A 20,168-nucleotide genomic window follows, 5' to 3' on the forward strand; every position below is an offset into this window, starting at 1 on the left:
ATAACGCCGCCCAAATGTTCATGCAAAGAAAGAAGGCGTAACTTTTATTCTCGCTGTAGTATTGTTGCTGCCGCCATGTCGTGAAGGCACTGTGTGTTTCGTTGTGAAAGCGAAACTACTTTGTTTGGTCTTCCAAAAGAGGACGATATCCGCTTCGTCGTCCCTGGAGCTGATCCGTGCTGGTCGCTGAGGAAACACATCAACTTTCACCGTGGACGAAGCGGAGTTCAGCCCGGGGTCGTCACATGTGGTTGCCGCTCATTCGTCGGATCCGCTGGGCGCGCCGTTCTCGACCCCGCCGCCTCAGCTCACTCTAGCCCGGCCTCAGCGCATGCTAAGCCGGGGCTTCCCCTCACGCTAGGCCACTGTATTTTTCGTTGTGAAAGTGAAACGACTTTGTTTGGTCTTCCAAAAGAGGACACGACTACAAATCAGTTGTATTTACAACACTGTTCCAGAACAGTTTAACCCAAATATCCAGATGTGTCGAGTGTATTTTATGGAGGACTGTTTACTGATCCTGGGAGAGTAATGTTAGACTAAAATGCCGGCTGTTCTGACTCATAGTCTGTAAGTTCGTTTTCATTTAAAGGATTTGCCACTGATGATTCAAACGCGAGTTTTGAGCAGTGTAGAGTAGCACTTGTTGTTTGTCATTTCTCGGATCACAAATGCAGACAGGGTTTTACGTTTACGCGGCGCGATGCAATGCGTAAAAACACAGTATAAGTCATTATAATCAGTAATTATGTCCCCACTGGATGCAACAAATGCCTCGTTTGTAATGGATTTGAATGTTTTTGTCTCGTCGCTCCGGCCGGGACACGGCATCAACAGTATGTAAGGGGCGTAACATTTCCGTCTCACGCTTGAAATATTCGTTCAATCACAACGCACTGGATAGCTGGCCAATCACCGCACGCCTTGCTTTTTCAGACCGATGAGTTTTGTAAAAATCTACGCATTTCAGAAAGGCGGGGCATAGATGAGAAACAATAATGTACAGTATGTGGAAAATAATGTGTTTTTTAAACTTTAAACCGCATAAACACATTTCATTACACCAAATATACAAAATAATGTTCTTTTTAGCAGCATCATATGACCCCTTTAATTCATAATTCAGATAATCAAGAGATTATTTGCTTTAACTTATATTTGGGTTATTGTGATGCTCATCGTATGTCATCATGATTTTGTTCCTCATATTTAGTTTTGGTGGCTTAGCTGCATGATTATATCGGTATATGAAGCTTTGGCTACGATGTTTATTCCTGCATCGTGATTTATAGGTTATACATTGCTCAATTTCCAAGAAAGTTCACAGCCAATTGGGCATTTACTTTGCTGCAAGTGTTAATTTTGCGTCCTGCCTCAGACATTTTGTACTTTTTCTGCAGAACAGTTGCCCTGGAAGAAACAGAAGCTCCTGGACATCCATCAGGCCCTGAACAGTGACCCCGTGGACATCGAGACCCTGCGGTGGGCGGCTGTGAGCGAAGGAGGTTTGCTGACGGATGGCATCAGAAGAAAAGTTTGGCCCACACTCCTCAGTATCAATGTGTACAATCTACCTGCCAAACCCTGTAAGTATGTGTTTGGGCGTGTGGAACGTACCACAATAACGTCAGTGTTTAAAAAAAAAAAACTTTTTCTTATTTCCCTCATTTAAAGCCAAAGATGTCCGAGAAGACCACAAAGACTACAGACAGGTGGTGCTTGATGTCAGGAGATCAATGCGGCGTTTCCCGAAAGGTCAGTATCTGATAAATGAGTCAAAGAACATGACACACCATCACATGATTTGATCCAGTCACTCTGGACTGTTTTGAGACATACTTCCAATCAGGACTGTCAGCCTTTATAAATGTTAATGTCCAGTATGCCATAAAATTTGACATCCAAAATGTGAAAAATTTGATTGACGAAAAAAAAAAAAAAATGTCGTTGTAAATTGCATGACATTTTTAAAAGTAAATAAATACAATAAGTTTAAAATAAGTCAATAGCTTCTTCCATTTTGTTTTTCAATAACATTTTAATTAGAGCCCGACCGATATGGGTTTTTTGGGGTCGATACCGATATTAGGGAGTAAAAAAAGGCTGATATCGATATATCGGCCGATATTCTTTGTGTATATTATAGTACAGTACCAGTCAAAAGTTTGGACACTTTCCCATTCGTGTGTCCAAACATTTGACTGGTACTATATATAGAATACAGTATATACATAAACAGAATATATATACATAAACACATTTTTTGCAATGATCACTCAAATGTGGTGATCAAACACTTATAATGACGTGACAGAGATACGTAATGGAGGCAGGGCATTTAACAATTTAACAATAAACTTTATTATGAACAAGAGACCTCCTTACTGAAGTGAAAGTGTTTGCTGGTGTCACTGTCTCGCGAATGCACAATTTAACCACCCGCAACTCCTGAACCCAGGGGCTATCGACGCGGGGGTGGTCTCATTTGAAAGAGACGTACACTCGATTTGCGTTCGACAGGGTTCCTCGAGCTGAAGGGATCCCCCGAATTTGGTGCGGATTCGCCGCGCCTTTACAGAGATATGGCTGTTCAAAGTTTCAGTGGTTTTCCATAGACATAAGCTTTAAAGCGTTTCATCCAGGTCGCCAGTAGCAAACAATAGAGAAAAACTAAGTTTTCTGCTTGAAAAACTAAGTAATTACACCATTTCAAGCATTTTATCTGCGTTATATGTTCTGTAAAAATTTTTTTGATATCGGCGGCATATTCGCTGATACCGATATATCGGCGACAGGCTCATATCGGCCGATAATATCGGCTAAACGATATATCGCTTTGGCTCTAATTTTAATAACCTGGATAACACTAATATTTTAACTTGAGATCATATTATCAGTAGAACATAACAATTTGAATGCAAGTTAGTGATTAATATTTCTAATCAATTTTGTGTAAATCTTGATGTACCGTATACTGTAGAAGTTGACATCTAAAATATTAAAAATTTGATTTCACAGAATTGTTTTAATTTAATTTTAAAATAAATAAACAAAAAAAAAGGTCAGCCAATTTCCTTGGCAGATTGTATTATCAGTATGCATTTTTGATTAATTTATTGATTAGTGAGTTAGTGAAATATTTACAGCATACATTTACATTTATTAATTTAGCAGGCGCTTTTATCCAAACCAACTTAAAAATTAGTAATGCAACAAATCAATTAATCTTAAGGAGGCAGCAACACAAGATGTACTAAAATACAAAGTTTCAAATGTTGTCTAGAACAGGGAGGGAAAATAAGATATTAAAGTATCTTTTTTTAAATGAATTTTGTTGTATTTCTTTGTTTCGCATTGTTTTTAACCCTTAAATGTTCTGTATTTCCAGAGTTAAATTAGACTTTTAATTCCAGATTTTCAATGTAAACTTGTGACCTTTTGACCTTCGAATATTCAGATATTCCTCTTGATATATAAATATTTGCTTATATAACCACCAGTTATATAAGATTTTAGAGATATACTATGCTTAAGATTTTTATTTATTATTCATTTTTTTTGCTTTAAATCCTAAAATGTTCTATATTTCAAGGTTTAAATTGGATTTTTTTTTATTAATCACTGTGGTCTCAGATTTTTGGACCTCACTGAGAATATCTCAATGTTCTTCTTGATAGAAATGTTTGCTTGTATAATCACCACTCTTTCCAGTGTCCTTCGGGACATTCCCTCACTGAATTCAGAACAATGCATTGATTGTGTGTCATCTATCCCAACACAAATACCTTGATCTTCCCATGTGATATTTGGACCGTTGAGTTTTAAAGCTGCAATAATCAGGGCAATTTTTACACATAATGTCTACCGGGTGTGTTTGGTCCTACTATAATGGAATAATTCATTTTCATCTGCCATGCTTTTTTTAAAGTAATATGTTTGTTTTTATGGTGATGTAATTGTTCTCAGGCATGCGTGTGGACGAGCGAGAGGTTCTCCAGGAGCAGCTGATCGACATCATTCTGGATGTTTTGAGGAGAAATCCTCAGCTGCACTATTACCAGGGTTATCATGACATCGTGGTGACCTTCCTGCTGGTGGTGGGAGAGAGGATGACCATCGGAATCATGGAGAAGCTGTCCAATCATCATCTCAGGTGAATTAACCTGAACTTATGTTCTTCCCCACCTAATTCTGAGTGTTATGCATTGCTTCTTGCACCAAAAGAGAGTTTAGTTTCATATGACCGTTTCCCCCAAATTAATATTTTAAGATTATAAATAAAAAACTAAGATTATAAATAAAAAACTGATAGTGTATGACCATCAACTTTAACATTTCTGCATTTGACAAGCGCAGTGACTCACATTACAGTGACATTTTTATCAGTTGCATTCCCTGGGAATCGAATCCATGACCTTGTAGTTGCTGAGCTACAAAAATTGCTTCTTTTTGTTTTACTCTGATGTTGGCAAGTATTCTTATCTGTTTTATTCTGCTGGGAACTGCAGGGATTTCATGGACCCCACCATGGACAGCACAAAGCACATCCTGAACTACCTGATGCCCATTCTGGAGCAAGTGGACCGAGAGTTACATGACTTTATGATAAGGTAGACTGCTGACTAGTGATTATCTATGATTGATCAACATTATTAGGCGCATATTCTAGACTACTACAGTTTTTCCAGAGATTAAACACTAAGGTAGTTCTGGCTCTAAATTGATTGGTTCAGGCATGTTTGAAGCTGTTGTAAGTAACTGATGATTCAAACGCGAGTATTAAGCAGTGTAGAGTAGCGCTTGTTGTTTGTTGTTCCTCCGATCACAAATGCAGACATGGCTTTATGTTTACGGTATGCAACACAACACGTAAAATGACAGTATAAGTCATTATAATCAGTGATTATGTCCCCACTGGGTGCAACAAATGCCTCGTTTGTAATGGGTTTTATTGGTGTTGTCTCATCGCACCAGGACACGGCATCACAGTATGGTAAGGGGTGTAACATTTCCGTCACACGCTTGAGGCATTCGGCCAATCAAAATGCACTGGATAGCTGGCCAATCAGAGCGCACCTCGCTTTTCAGACCGATGAGCTTTGTAAAAATCAACGAGTTTCAGAAAGGCAGGGCATAGAGGAGAAACAATAATGTACAATATGTGGAAAATGTGTTTTTTGAACCTTAAACTGCATAAACACATTGCATTACACCAAATACACAACATAATGTTCTTTTTAGCAACGTCATATGACCCCTTTAATAAACGTCTCTGTCCTGAAGAGAGCAGCAGAGGGCATCTTTAAATGACTAGACAGAGTCATGAAATAGCGTCGCCTGTTAACAGGTTTATCTTCTACTGTTATACACTGTCTGTGACTATAAAAGCTGCTGAAATCTGTGATGTGGATCTTGAATGTCTGTACGTTTGCTGCCAGTAGATGGTAGCTGTTTACACTGAAACAGATGAGAGAAGGGAAGTAGCAGCGTGTAGTGGATGTACGGTTCACTTCACCTCTGTCAGTTCAAAACTGATCTCCCTGCAAGGACACACGCATACACACACACACACACACATACACACACATACACACACAGGAGCTTTATTAAATATTCTCATGGGAGACTGATTTGTGTGTGGTCCTTCACCAAAGGCACTGTCACAGGGCTCAACAGGAAGGATTTGTTCTTCCCTGATTTTTACATCCCTGACCAACATTTTTACTCTAAAGTTTTTATTTTTCATCTGCATTATTAATAAGTGTCAAAAAAATGGTATATATAATAAATCAAAAATATATTTCTGTATAATAAATGAAAAAATTTAACTTAAAATATACTGTATATATAATATATTTTAAAATTAATTATTAAAATGCTATTAATATTCTTAAAAAAATACGCCAAAATATTTACAACAAATAATTACTTTCAGTAAATAGAAAACATCTGATTTAAATTAATGGACAGAATTACTGAGTTTTTGGAAGGTTAATTACATTTTGCTTAATTTTCTTTCCACTGTAGTAAATAATTAAATAATTTGTTAATTTTAAGACTTATTAGTAAACCTATATGCATATTGTTTAGTCAATTGATTTGCCTGTTCTCTGGAATTTAAGGTGTAATCTTTTCATTTTGATATTATTTATTTATTTATTTTTGATTATATAATTTAGATATTTATTTATTTTTTGTTTGTTACTGTTATAGTGTTTTTTTGAGGCTTTATTGTAATAAATGAGAAATAATAGTAATTATGTTTATAATTTGCATGGAAATGTTTGCAGATAAATCCCAAATGGAATGAGACCGTCAAGGAAAAAACAGCTATATAAATCATGTCTTGTGATGGTGGTGTAAGCTGATGGATACAACGGGGTACAGAAGGCCACACGGTGTTATAGAATCTCACAGATGTATAGTACAAAATGTTCATTTTTAATTTTTTTTATGAAATTCATTCTAATTTTAGCTGATGGTTCCAAGACTGTTAAGTCATTCTTGCAATTTTGATAAGGAATGAGACCGTCAAGGAAAAAACAGCTATATAAATCATGTCTTGTGATGGTGGTGTAAGCTGATGGATACAACGGGGTACAGAAGGCCACACGGTGTTATAGAATCTCACAGATGTATAGTACAAAATGTTCATTTTTTAATTTTTTTTATGAAATTCATTCTAATTTTAGCTGATGGTTCCAAGACTGTTAAGTCATTCTTGCAATTTCGATAAATCCTACATTCAGCTAAAATAGCTAGATAACATGCATATTTACATCAGCAGAAATGGCTAAATCTCACAGAAAACAAAATATTGAGGTTTGCATAAAAATGCTGGTGGATGGTATAGAAATAAGGTCGTATGAATGTAAGCACTGGGCTGAAACTCACATACTGATCCTCGATATCATTCGTCCTGTGTCAGACGGTTAAAAAAGCTTGCATATTGCCCACATGTGGCTTAAAGGCAGACCATGTAAGATTTTTTAATTAAAATATCTAAAAACCACTAGAACAGTGTTATATATTTTGCTGACTTGTGTACTTACATTAATCCAAATGTTTCGAAGAATGTCTAAATCCAGAGAAATAAGCAATTTTAACTAGTGACACGGACCGTGTCTATAGTGTCATTGTGTCGCCTGCCAATGACGTCATAACCCCTCGATTTCGATTTTTGTATTTCGATTTTCGACGTTAATAAATCATTAATACATTAGCTCGTCCATGAACATGATTTCTACCCAAGTCCCATCAGATTGCATTGGCTGTGGGGATGAAGACAACAACTCCCATGATTCCACACTCAGTCACAGCGTCATCTAATTATGACTTTGTCTCTTTGTTTGTTTTGAATAAACTAAGTTAAAACCTGATGCTTAAGGTTGCATGCTTACTTGCTATGCGACCATCTTGTTTATGTGAAAATCGTTTGGTGTGGCAAGCCAACACATTTGGGACATCAAAAATGTGTGTCGACTTGCGTGCGTGTGTATGTGCAAGTATTCACATAAACCTGTGGCTCTGCATTGCATCCGGCTCTCGTTTGTAAAAGCAGGTTATTTTTAATGGCGACTCATCTAAAATGTAGAGAATAAGAGGTTCTTCATCAATATTGCATGCGTGTGTCTCGCCGCAGCCCTGGTCCACAGGTTTAATGGTGTTGCTCACTCAGGTGCTTTTGCTTTTATCAATCTTTCCATACAAGTTAATAAAACCCCAGAACTTTTAAAAAGCCCATGGGCAGATGGAACGGCCTAAAAAATAAATGTTATTTTCCTGTTTGTGTTTGGGCATCAGTCGCTCTGTACAGAAAAGCATTTACTGAGCTCTTAATAATTTTGCACGATATTGGGAAAAACTGACATTGCGATATTTAGTTTTTCTGCAATTTGAAAAATACAAGAATGGTCAACAGATGACTTGAATAGCTATATTTGCAAAGAATTAATAATTTTAGCGTTAGTGTGGTAATTTTGTTGCGGAGTGCATGTGCATAGGAAAAAAATATATATATTTTTTTAAAGTAATTTTTTTGTCTGAAGATTCATTCATTCATTAGAAAAAAAAAATTTTTGTTCTTTTTTTTGGGTTTAATTTTAACAGTGAAAAAAACAATAGAAATTTACAATAAAATTTACAAAATTTAATGTATATCTTTCCACTTTATTTTCAGTTTTCCTTTCCGATTTTCATTAACTAAATTCCTGCTGTTTTTGACCAATTCAATGACCGTAAAATAAAAATAATTGTCATGATTTATTATTATATAATTTATTATTTTATTGTGATTATTATAAAAAGACAAATATTAAAATAAGTTGTATAAAAATGTTGTAAAATAAAGAATTGCGTAATAAAAATTAATTTTACAGTAAAATCACAATTCTAATATTTCCATCTAAAAGCATTGAGAAGCATTTCAAAAGAGAAGTTTCTCTGTGGTTTTCCACCAAAATAAAAGCTCTATGGTTTAAATGTTTGAAAGCCAAAAAAAAGTAAACATAAATATTAGTCTTGTAATTTTACAGTTGTTATATAATAATAATATGTAAAAATTATTATGAAATACTTTGCAGTTCAATAGTATAGTGATATTTCTTTGATTTAATTTTTATAATTTGATGAAATGATGATAATAATATATTAATTATAATAATAACTACAATTAGATGTTTTTTTTTTTTTAAGGAAGTAATGCACATACAGTTTCATGGCTGACAAAAAAAAAAAATCTATGGCAGTAAATTTTTTCAAGTCCATTGGTAGGTGTGGCATAATATTAGTTTTAGGCCCTGGCCATATCGCTGTATCAATTTAATTTAAATATCTCATGCAGCCCTTATACAAAGAGTTTTTGCTCTTGTCTTACATGTACTCGTGACCTTGCAGCACATTTACAGGTTGGAGAAAAGGCCTACAACAGCATTAAATTGCTCGCGTGGAATATCAGTGACATCAGTGACGGTGATTAATGAAAGTGTCAGACATGTGTTCCTGTGTTTTGCACATGCTAAATGCTTCAGTGGGTTTTTAGAGGAGTTTCAGGAGAATTCTCTCTGTTTGAATGTCGATTTCACAGATTATAGGCTCTTTCAAAGGTTATGATGCCATTGAGTGTGTTTACTTATGCTGGATACATACTCTACATGACGCACGCAAGTGCGGCGCCATGTTATACATGCTTAATGCTAGTATTTATGCTTCTGTAACGGTCACAAACCTCAGTTACTGGGGCTGATTGAAGAGTTACTTTCAAATATACGCATGTGATCTGAAACAGGATTTTTATAGTTAACTAGAACCTTAAAAAAAAATCTAATTGACATTCATTACTTGAAATAAAATAACTGAAATAAAAAAACATTTACTTTAAATTATTTTATTTCAACTATTTGCCAAACTTTTCTCATTTTCATTGTTTAACTTGATGTACTAAAATAAGTAAAACTAAAACTGAAATAAAAATTTATAAAAAACATATATGCATAGACAAAAAGTAACCTAAAATTACTAAAACTTTAAGAAAAATGTAATCATAAAATTGCTAAGTTTGATGAATAAACTGCTAATTAATTAAATAAAATTACTAATAGATTAATTATTACTAATAAAATTACTAATATATTAATGTACTAATTATCAATAAATTAAATAAAAATACTAATAAATGTATGCATTACTAATAGATTAATGAATAAATTGATAATAAATTAAATATAATTACTAATAGATTAATACATCACTAATAAAATTACTAATAGATTAATAAATGCTGTAAAACACATTGCGCATTGTTAGTTCATGTTGGCTAATGCATTTACTAATGTTAACAAATGAGATTTAATACCGATTGTCTTTGTGTTGCAGGTCTGAGGTGGGCACCATCTTCGCCCTGAGCTGGCTGATCACATGGTACGGTTACGTGCTGTCAGATTTCCGGCATGTTCTGCGGCTCTATGATTTCTTCCTGGCGTCTCACCCACTCATGGCCATCTACTTCGCCGCTGTGGTAAGGAGGAGTGTCTCTCTGCCATCTGTACTTTAGTCGCTCCATCTCCAGCCTCTCAGGAAAGTCGAGGCAGTGCTGCGTTATGACCTTTTCAGTGTTTGTGCGAGAGAAGGGCTGAAGTGTCTTTAAAACTATTTTTAACTTGACTGGGCACCCTTAAAACACAACACTCCTGCCACAACATGCTGAAAAAGCCACTTTCACATTTAAATTGAACCATAATAAAACCATATCTGCTGTTCACACTAGCATCAGCTTTTCGTCGTCTTGCTGTTAAGATACCATCACACATCAGCACCAAAACACTGCTAAACTCCATGAGTCATAGCAAATGACCTTTAAATGCTGCGCCATTCTCTTCATCTGCCTGGATTTGGAGAAACGCTTTAGTTTCATTAGTCCACTTTGACAACATTGACTTCCAAGTCAAAAGAAAGACAAGCGCAAGGCACACCAAGCACGGTTCTTTTAAAACTGCACAGTGTCAAGATGAGCATCACATTTAAAAAAAACCGCAAGACTGAGTATTCATTTATTTCATTTATTGAGTAATTTTACCACTTCAACTTCTAATTTTATGTTAGTTTTTCATCTAATATATTATTATTATTATATTTAACAATACATAATAAATATGATAATATGATTGATAGTTTATTTTTTTTTTTTATATTTCAGTTTAGTATTCATTTATATTTATTTCAGTTTGTCATTTTTGTTCTTCAACTTATTACAGACAGATGCCAAGGCAACATTTCATTTGATTTCATTTAAAGTTTTTTTTAACGTTACAGTAAATGATAATATCAATAATAATAATGATATTATTGATTATTATTTAAATATTTCTATTCAGATTCCATTTGTTTTCGTATTAAATAATAATAATAATTATACATTACATTATTCTTCATCTATTTATTATTAAAATTTAAATATTTATTATTAATATTATTATATTTTGATTATTATATTTCCGTTTTAGTCCTTGTAATACTTCAACTTCAACTTATTTCACTTAGTTGCAAATGCAACATTTCTAATTTTCATTTAAGTTCAATTTTTTCATCTAATATTTACATTTTATTTTGTTTCAGCTTTATTTGAATTACTGAAAATTATTTTTAGTTTTAGTTAACAATAACAGCATTGGTCTTTACTGGTAAAATTACACCTTCTCATCAAATTGCCAGAGCTGATTTACTTGTTTACATCTGATCTCTTAACAGGTAACTTATAAAATAATTAAATACAATTAATTAATTATTTTTTAATTAATTAATTAAAGGCTGTGGGTGTCCATCTGACACATATAACATTAACAGAATGTCTCTATCCTCATGAATAGCGCTCTTTTGCAGAGAACAATAGTTTATACTTTTCCTGTGATTACAGTGTTTGAAAATGCAGGCAGTAATGAGAGTACAGAGCAATGCTCCATGTCGTATAACCCCTCAGACTATACACAAGCTTTTGTAATCTAAAAGAGGATGTTGTTTACCATGTTTTGTCTCCGTGTTTGTTAATTCACTTATTTAGGCGAAAGCTAATTCATCCGCACAACAACAACAAACGTGGCTCCAAAGAGAGGCAAAGAATTTTCTTTATTTTTCCACTCCCTCCTCGTCTGATGCGAGAATCAAGGGCACTTTGTTGTAACGGGAACAGTTAATTAAACAACTCTAATGAATTCACCAGAGGTTTGTGCTGGAATCTTTTAAACGCGCCTCTTTCTTCTGTCTCCACGAGCCGCTCCCCTGCTAGAGACAACAGCGAAAGCAAAGGGGGCCAGCGGCCGTTTGAAGTCAGGATAAGAAAGCCAGCAGGAAATGTAGTTCATCCTGCTTCTTAGGTAGGGGATGTGCTGGGCTTCGGTGCACTCGCGCACTGCTGGACGTGACCCAGCTCGGCTCTGAAGCAGAAACGGGACTGCTCTTATTTGACCTGTGCTGGGATGGATAGTAGAGACCCATGCTAGAGTATCTAATCCATAGTGAACATCTGTGAACTCTGGTGTATTTTATGGTTAGACCTTACAGGCAGCCTCATTGCTGTTTGCTTATACTGTAAGTGAAGGAAACGGTTTAGTTTTGCTAAGCCTTGCACATCCAAGCATAAGTTCTGGTCAAAGATACAGTAAATAATGCACAAATCTGTACATAAATCTTCTGTTCCAGATGCATACCGCATTATTATTATTATTTTAATTTTTTTTTGTTCCTTAGTCTTACTTATTTAAATGTTCTTTCTGTTGTCAATGTCATATATGTATGTATGTTTGTACCAAGAGTTCCTAAAGCTCCTAAGAACACAACAAATTCCTTGTGTGTTTGCACACAGTTGGAGAATAAAGCTCATTCTGATTCTGATTCTGAAGATGCATCTTATTCTGACCAAGAATCACCCACTTAGACCTGACGAGACCATATGAGTAACATCTAACATGACCAACCATAGTTATTTTTTTTCTATGTGATGTTTACAAAGAAATCATTTACATGTTTTACAGACTTATCTTTGAAAATGCATCTTGAATTATGATTGCCATTGGCATTTTTTTTTTTTTTTGCTTAAAACAAGAAAAAATAAACTAAATTCATTTAAACTGAATTATATAACAATTAAATTTAGCAGAAATGGGGTTCAACATACAGATCCCTTGTGTTTTTTTTTCCAAAATGTAATTTACAGTTAATATTTTTTGTGTATTATAATTTAGTTACTATATTATAGTAATTTACAATCACAAATTTTAAATTGCATTTATAATTATTAAAAATTTAAATTGTCTTAACCCTAAAAATATAATAGTTATATGAAGCAAAGTTTAAATATATAATATATACAGTATATAACAATAATATTATAGAAATATATAGACTTGGTTTTCAGATAATATATATTGAATTAAGATTAAGAATTACATTTGTATTATTTTTGTTATTTTATAGTATCTTTAAATATTTTGTATTTAAATATAAATGTAAAAATAAAATGTATAATAAAAAAAAAAAAAAAAAACAATATATATATATTGTTTTTTTTTTTTTTTTTTAAAAAATATTGTTTTAAAAAAAAAAAAAAAAAAAAAAAACAATATATATATATATATATACATACAATTTAAAGTATAAATTGAACAGAATGACTCATTTTGATGCTTAAAACAAAAACAAAAAAACAATTTGAAGACTGTAAAAACCAAATAAATAAGGCAGAAATAGGGGTTCAGCACAAAGTTTCGGCTAATTTCTTTAGCACTTTAGGTTTTCTTTGATTTCTTGTTATAACAGTGATATAACAGTGAAATATATTGTTCTGCTCATGGATATCTAGTATACATGCTACCTAGTGAATACAAATTTATTATAGGCCTAATTTTTTTTTTTTTAATTATAAACCTCACAAAATGTCTACTTCAATGACTTTCTCTTCCTCAGAAGTGTCATTTTAACATTTTTAACATGACTTTTGTGTCCTAGTGGACTGATATAGTTACATAAATCCAGTCAATCAGGTTGAATTGTAATTTTTTTGTGCAGTATGCATCAGACGGTCAGTGAACGGACTGTGGGCGGCCCGTCTGACGCCGAGACTAACAGACCTGTGTCTCTCTGTCTCTCTTGTCAGACTGTGTCTGTACAGACAGAAGGAAGTAAAGAGCAGCGAGTGTGATATGGCCAGCGTTCATCACCTGCTGTCTCAGATGCCTCAGGATCTGCCGTACGAGGAGCTGATTGGTCGAGCTCAGAGCCTGTTCATCAGCTGCCCGCCCTCTCTGCTGACCCAGTCTGCAGCGCTGCAGCTACACAACATGTGAGACTTACATCTGCTCACACGCACTTGTACAAAGGTTTTTACCTCTTCAGTGAAGCATAAGTAAATAAGATACTTCTAAAGTACCTATAACTTTCTTACTTAATCGTTCAGCCCTTATACTACTATTAGAATTTTCAACAAATAACCAATATGGCAAATTGCAAAGGCTGTGATTTAATAATAATAATAATTTAATAATAATTTATGCATTTAGCAGACGCTTTTATCCAAAGTGACTTACAGTGCATTCAAGCTATACATTTTTTACCAGTATCTGTGTTCCCTGGGAATTGAACCCACGACCTTTTGCGCTGCTAACGCAATGCTCTACCACTGAGCCACAGGAACATTTATTATGAATTTATTATGCACTGCATGTTTCAGAGTGAAGTGCTGCAGTGTGTTCATTTACACATGAGCAGCTCATGATCTGGTGTTTTTAGGATCTCAGAGCAATTAGTTTCACAGTAAATGCTCCACATAAACTCCATCTCTGCGACTATTGTGACTTTGGGTCACTTATAACATGCATTTGGGAACACAACATGCACCAACCATTCCAGATTTGTAATGAGATGGGTTTATAAACTTTGTGCCAACAAAGGAGCTTTAAGAGCTTCCTCCTGTTTTCTGCCAAAAGGTTTAATGTTTGACAATTAAGAAATTAAGACTATTCATTTCTATAATATTGGTATTGTTATTTTATAGCTGTACTGTAAAAAAGAAAAGAAAAGAAGCATTACATACTTGATATTTTTAAGTATAATTTTACAATTATACTCAAAAATCTATTTTTTTATTGTTTTTGTAAAATATTTTATTTTATTGTTTGATATGTTATTAATTTTATGAAATCAATGTTTTGAATTTTTACAGAATATTCTATATATTATACTCTTTATTTAACTGTACAATAGTATTACAATAGTAATATATTTCTTATTTTGTTTGATGTTTAATATTAGTAATAATGATAATAATAGTAATAATAATCATTATTATAATTTTTGTGTAGTCATTGGTATATAATCACAATATGATATATTATATGATATAGTAGTATTTTTATGAAATACAATTTTTTTTATTTTTTTTTAATATTATATTATACTATACTATATATTATACTTTTGATTTTACAGTTCTATAGTATGATTACAATATTAATATCTTATTTTATTTAATATTTTTATAATAATAATATTGTTACTATTATTAGTAGTAGCAGTAGTAGTAGTAGTATTATATTAGTATATAATCGCAATATGATTTTATCTTATCTTATTTTATATTTATTTATTTGTGCCCAATTCTGCACCCCCTTCAAACAAGCTCAGCAAATCTGGAGATCTTTAAAAAAAATTGCGTTTTATTTTGAGTTTTTTTTCCTTTCCAAATCGTTCAGCCCTAAGTAGTATATATATATAATATATAGTTCCAGTGCTGTTATACTGTAGCATACAGTGTACACATGCACATACAGTGCCTTGCGAAAATATTCATACCCCTTCATTTTTTTCACATTTTAAGTTGCTGCCTTATGCTAAACTGCTTTAAATTACTTTTTTCACACATCAGTCTACACTCCATACACCATAATGGTAGCGCAAAACAAATTTTTTTGACATTTTTAACATCTTTAATTTTTGCAAATTTATTAAAAATAAAAAAATTAAATTATTTCATTGCATAAGTATTCATAAGTATCTGGGACAGTTGAAATTTAGCTCAGGAGCATAAACCTACAGAAGGACAGACACCACTGCAACACTCCATCGATTTGGGCTTTATGGCGGTGTGGCAAGCCTCAATCCTCTCCTCAGTGAAGACACATGAAAACACACTTATAATTGGCAAAAAAGCACCTAAAGGACTCTCAGACTGTGAGAAATAATATTCTCTGGTCTGATGAACTTCAATTCCAAGCATCATGTTTGAAGGAAACCAACTCTGCTCATCACCTGCAGAGTACCATCCCAAAAGTAAAGTGTGCTGGTAGCAGCCTCATGCTGAGAGGCTGTTTTTCAGCGGCAGGGACTGAGGGACTCATCAGAGTAGAAGAAAAGCTCAATGCACCAAAATATTGAGATTGCCTTAATGAAAACCCAGTCCAGTGCATTCAGAACCTCAGACTGGGCAGAAGGTTTACCTTCCGACAGGACAATGACCCTAAGCACACAGCAAGAGAGGCTTATAGACAACTCTGTGAATGTCCTTGAGTGGCCCAGACAGAGCCTGAGCTTGAACCCAATCAAATATTTCTGGAGAAACCTGAAAATGTGCATCTGCCCCCATCCAAACTTACAGAGCTTGAAAGGTGAAGAGGTGAGGTGGAGAATGGCAGATAATTGCCAAATGCTAATGAGCAAAGCTTGTTGCATCAAACAAAAAATACTTGAGACTGTAAAGGTGCTTCAGCTAAATATAATACTTATGCAATATATTTATTTCAGTTTTTTATTTTTAATAAATTTACGAAGTTGTGACAATTCTGTTTTTGCTTTTTCCGTATGGTGTATGGAGTGTAGATTGATGTGGGGTGAAAAAAGTAATTTAAAGAAGTTTATCACAACATAACAAAATGTGAAAAAAAAAATGAAGGGGAATGAATACTTTCGCAATGCACTGTACACACACACCTGTCATCTTGTGGGGTGTTTGTTTCTGCCTGTGTCCATCAGGTGGAGCTTTTGAGTATGATATCACTTTCTCTGCACACGGTTAGACTGTTGCACCCCTGTTGTGACGTGAAAGACACTCAGCCGGAGCTGTCTGCATTTCGCCCCTGTGTGTCTAAACACTCGCTGTCAGCCTGCAGATTGCATTTGCAGATGCAGGTAAAGCCACTTTAATGATTTATCTCTTACGGCAGCGGGAAACGATTCCTCCGGCATTCAGCGGGAACTGAATTTGAGTCCATCAGCGCTGAAAAGCCATCAGAGGAGAGATCTGTCTTGTTTAAGATCTCCCCTCATCTGCTGTCGTCTATGAAGATTAAGAGCGAGAGAGACAGAAATGAGAAAAAGAAAGTGACGGAATTGAGAACGAGGGGCAGTGAGAAAGAGAGAGAGACAGAAATGAGAGAGAGACCCTTACAAAGACATTAACACTACAATGAGAGCGAAAGAGCAACAAAGATAGACCGAAAGTGCAAGAATGACTGTCTGCCTGTCTTATGCAAATCAGTCCTGCAATAAGGAAGCTCCTCCTCCCTGGGTTATTAAAGCTCTACCCTGTTTTGCATAACCCCTCCCCCACCAGCATCTGTGGCCTCACTGAAAGCGAAGAACATACGTGTGTGTGTGTGTGTCAGTGAAATGAGCATCCCCTCTTGAGGCCGTGATCCGTAAACTTGATCTCTATTGTTCTGTTTGACCCTGTGGAGTGCTGTAATGAGGAGTGGCACGTCCTCCCTAATGGCTTTGACCCCTAAACGTTCTTCATTAAAACCCCCTGCTCGCCCCCTCAGGCTAACATCCTGGCCTCCGTGTGCATCTGACTTCATAAACGCAGTAATATTATATTATCACCGAGACTGATGCTCTGATCTCTGCGTTTAGCGTTCGTTAGCACTGCCTGTTGCGGATTTGATTAGATCAAATACTAGAGGAGAATTTCAAGCACCCGTGTAGTTTGTGGATCGAGGGTGTTTGTATGTAGATGTTTCCCATAATTGTGACTTTATATTTCACAGTGGTATCTATTTTTCGTTATTGCAACTATATATCTCACAATGCTGACTTTACATCTCCCAATTGTGTTATTTGTTTTGCAATTGTGTCTTTATATCTCCCAATTACGTCTACTGTATTTTTCGTTATTGCAATTTTATATTTCACAATTTCATCTATTTTTCATTATTGCATCTTTGTTTTACAATTGTGGCTTTATATAATAGAATCTCACAGTTGCTTCTATTTTTCTCAGTTGCTACTTTATATCTCTCACAAATGTGTTTATTTTTCGCAACTGCTGTTTTATATCTCTCAATCGCGTCATTTTCGTAATTGTGACTTTATATCTCCCAGTTGCATCTTTCTTCCACAATTGCGACTTTATATCTCAGTCGCTCCTATTTTTCATAATTGCAACTTTATATCTGCCAGTTCTGACTTTATCAGGGTGGCTGCGGATCCTTAAAAAGTCTTAAAATGTCTTAAATAAAGTTTCCTAATAAAAGGCCTTAAAAAGTATTAAATTGTCTTAAATTCAGATTCGGTGGGTCTTAAATATTTTTGGCTACATAACCGCAAACATTTCTCCAGTATGACGGACCCAATGTCTGTTAACAATTATTGGACAGAAGTTTTTTTTTCCCCGCGGTCGTTACTGCGTCAATGGAGAGAGAGATGTCAACTGGCCATAAATCGGAACCTGCTGTATTGCAATAATTTCCCAAAATGTCATTTGTGTGGAAATACTAAGTCTGTAAATGACCGTTAACAGAGGCCAGAGGCGCTGAAGACAGACAGAGGAGAAAATACTACAGCAGGCAAAGCAAGATCATGGTTCACAATGCTCGAAATACAGGAAGAAAAATATACATATTGAATTGGTGGTGATATATGAATGTATCTCTGAAGGGAACTGACTGTCTTCAGAAAAGTTTAGATGGCATTTTCTTTTTCTCTTGCCTCCGTGTTCATAAGCGCAGCGCTGCTTTGGTTACAGCGTTAACCAAGGAAACGCTATATTGCTGCTGTTCCATAAGCGCTTCCTGCTGTCAGAGAGTGAATTTGCATTTTCTTTCAGTCCATATGCTGTTTTTGTTTTGCGCAGTTGTCTTATGTACAACATATAAATTTGCTTAAAGAAAAAAAAATAGGTGATCATCAGAATTGGCCAATTTGCTTGTAAAAAAAAAACGGAATCAGCCATAAAAAAAAATAATGATCGGTGCATTATTTATATATATATATATATAAATATAAATATTATATAATATTGTGAAATATTATTACGATTATAATGTTTTTCTATTTTAATATACATTAAAATCAAATTTATTCCTGTGATGCAAAGCTGAATTTTCAGCGTCATTACTCCAGTCTTCAGTATCATATAATCAGAAATTCAGAAATCATTCTAATATGCTGATTTATTATTAGTGCTGGAAACTGTTGTGCTGCTTAATATTTTTTTGGAACCTGTGATACTTTTTTTCAGGATTCTTTGATGAATAAAAAGTTAAAAAGAAGAGCATTTATTTAAAATAGAAATCTTTTCTAACAATATACACTACAGTTCAAAAGTTTGGGGTCAGTTCATTTTTATTCTTTCTTTTTTTGAAAAAAATTTATACTTTTATTCAGCAAGGATGTGTTAAATTGTTAAGAAGTGATAGCAAAGATTTATATTGTTAGAAAAGATTTATATTTTGAATAAATGCTCTTCCTTTTAACTTTTTATTCATCAAATAATCCTGAAAAAAGTATCGCAGTTTCCAAAAAAATATTTGGCAGCTCAACTGTTGCCAACATTGATAATTCTAATAATAAATCAGCATATTAGAATGATTTCTGAAGGATCATGCGACACTTTAGACTGGAGTAATGGCTGATGGAAATTCAGCATGTTCGGTCCGGTCCGTGTCACTAGTTAAAATTGCTTACTTCTCTGGATTTAAACATTCTTCGAAACATTTGGGATAATGTAAGTACACAAGTCAGCAAAATTTATCACACTGTTCTAGTGGTGTTTGGATATTTTAATAAAAAAATCTTACATATTGTGCCTTTTACTAATGGAGCCTTAAAGTGCGACTGAACAATAAAGAATCAAAACATTTTAAAACAGGCATGTTGTAGTCCAGATTAAAATGTAAAAAAGGTTTGAAAATAAATAGCATATTATTAAGTCAAAACATTTAAGTATTTGGTGCTGTGATGAGCACCATAGCGAATACACAAGTCTGAATGGCTGTTTAAATAATTTAAATAGGTTTCAGAAAGTAGCTTTTGTTTACGGGGTTTCCGGAGTAACGGCTGCATTTCTGCTGTTCAGCGCCACCTGCTGTCAGAGAGTGAATGTGTACTTTCATTCAGCGCCTCGGGCGCTTCTCATCCGTGCTTGTTTACATGAGAGTGAGCAGCGGTGTTGTGCATTGTGACCAGTTGATGGGAAAAGTATTATTAAAATGCATAAAAAAAATCTGAATAATTTGTAATAATAACTATTCACCGTATTTTGAAGTACCCACGATAACAATATTGTGCATGTTCATTATCGTGATATATCGCATCACCGAATACCGGCACATGTCTAATTGGGACTTTATATCTCCCTGTTGTGTTTTTTCATAATTGTAACTTTATATCTCACAATTGCGTCTATC

The 20,168-nt window shown here is 34.4% G+C and overlaps 1 protein-coding gene across 3 annotated transcripts in view; it reads left to right on the forward strand.

Annotated features, from left to right (window-relative positions):
* The window catches only part of LOC107566628 (TBC1 domain family member 20-like), a 34,122-nt gene that overhangs the window by 3,763 nt on the left and 10,191 nt on the right, over positions 1-20,168 (forward strand). Inside the window, exons 2-7 of one of the 3 annotated variants that reach the window (XM_016252116.1) lie at positions 1,401-1,586; positions 1,675-1,755; positions 3,967-4,153; positions 4,509-4,610; positions 9,874-10,015; positions 13,646-13,831. In XM_016252116.1, coding sequence (XP_016107602.1) covers positions 1,401-1,586; positions 1,675-1,755; positions 3,967-4,153; positions 4,509-4,610; positions 9,874-10,015; positions 13,646-13,690 — 743 coding nt within the window. In that variant the 3' untranslated portion in view covers positions 13,691-13,831. The remainder of the gene's footprint in view (positions 1-1,400; positions 1,587-1,674; positions 1,756-3,966; positions 4,154-4,508; positions 4,611-9,873; positions 10,016-13,645; positions 13,832-20,168) is intronic. The other 2 variants (XM_016252117.1, XM_016252118.1) reach the window with 2 other exon arrangements.

The sequence above is a fragment of the Sinocyclocheilus grahami genome, unplaced genomic scaffold (assembly GCF_001515645.1).
Source record: "Sinocyclocheilus grahami isolate Dianchi unplaced genomic scaffold, SAMN03320097.WGS_v1.1 scaffold1088.1, whole genome shotgun sequence".
NCBI classification, from domain to species: Eukaryota; Metazoa; Chordata; class Actinopteri; order Cypriniformes; family Cyprinidae; genus Sinocyclocheilus; species Sinocyclocheilus grahami.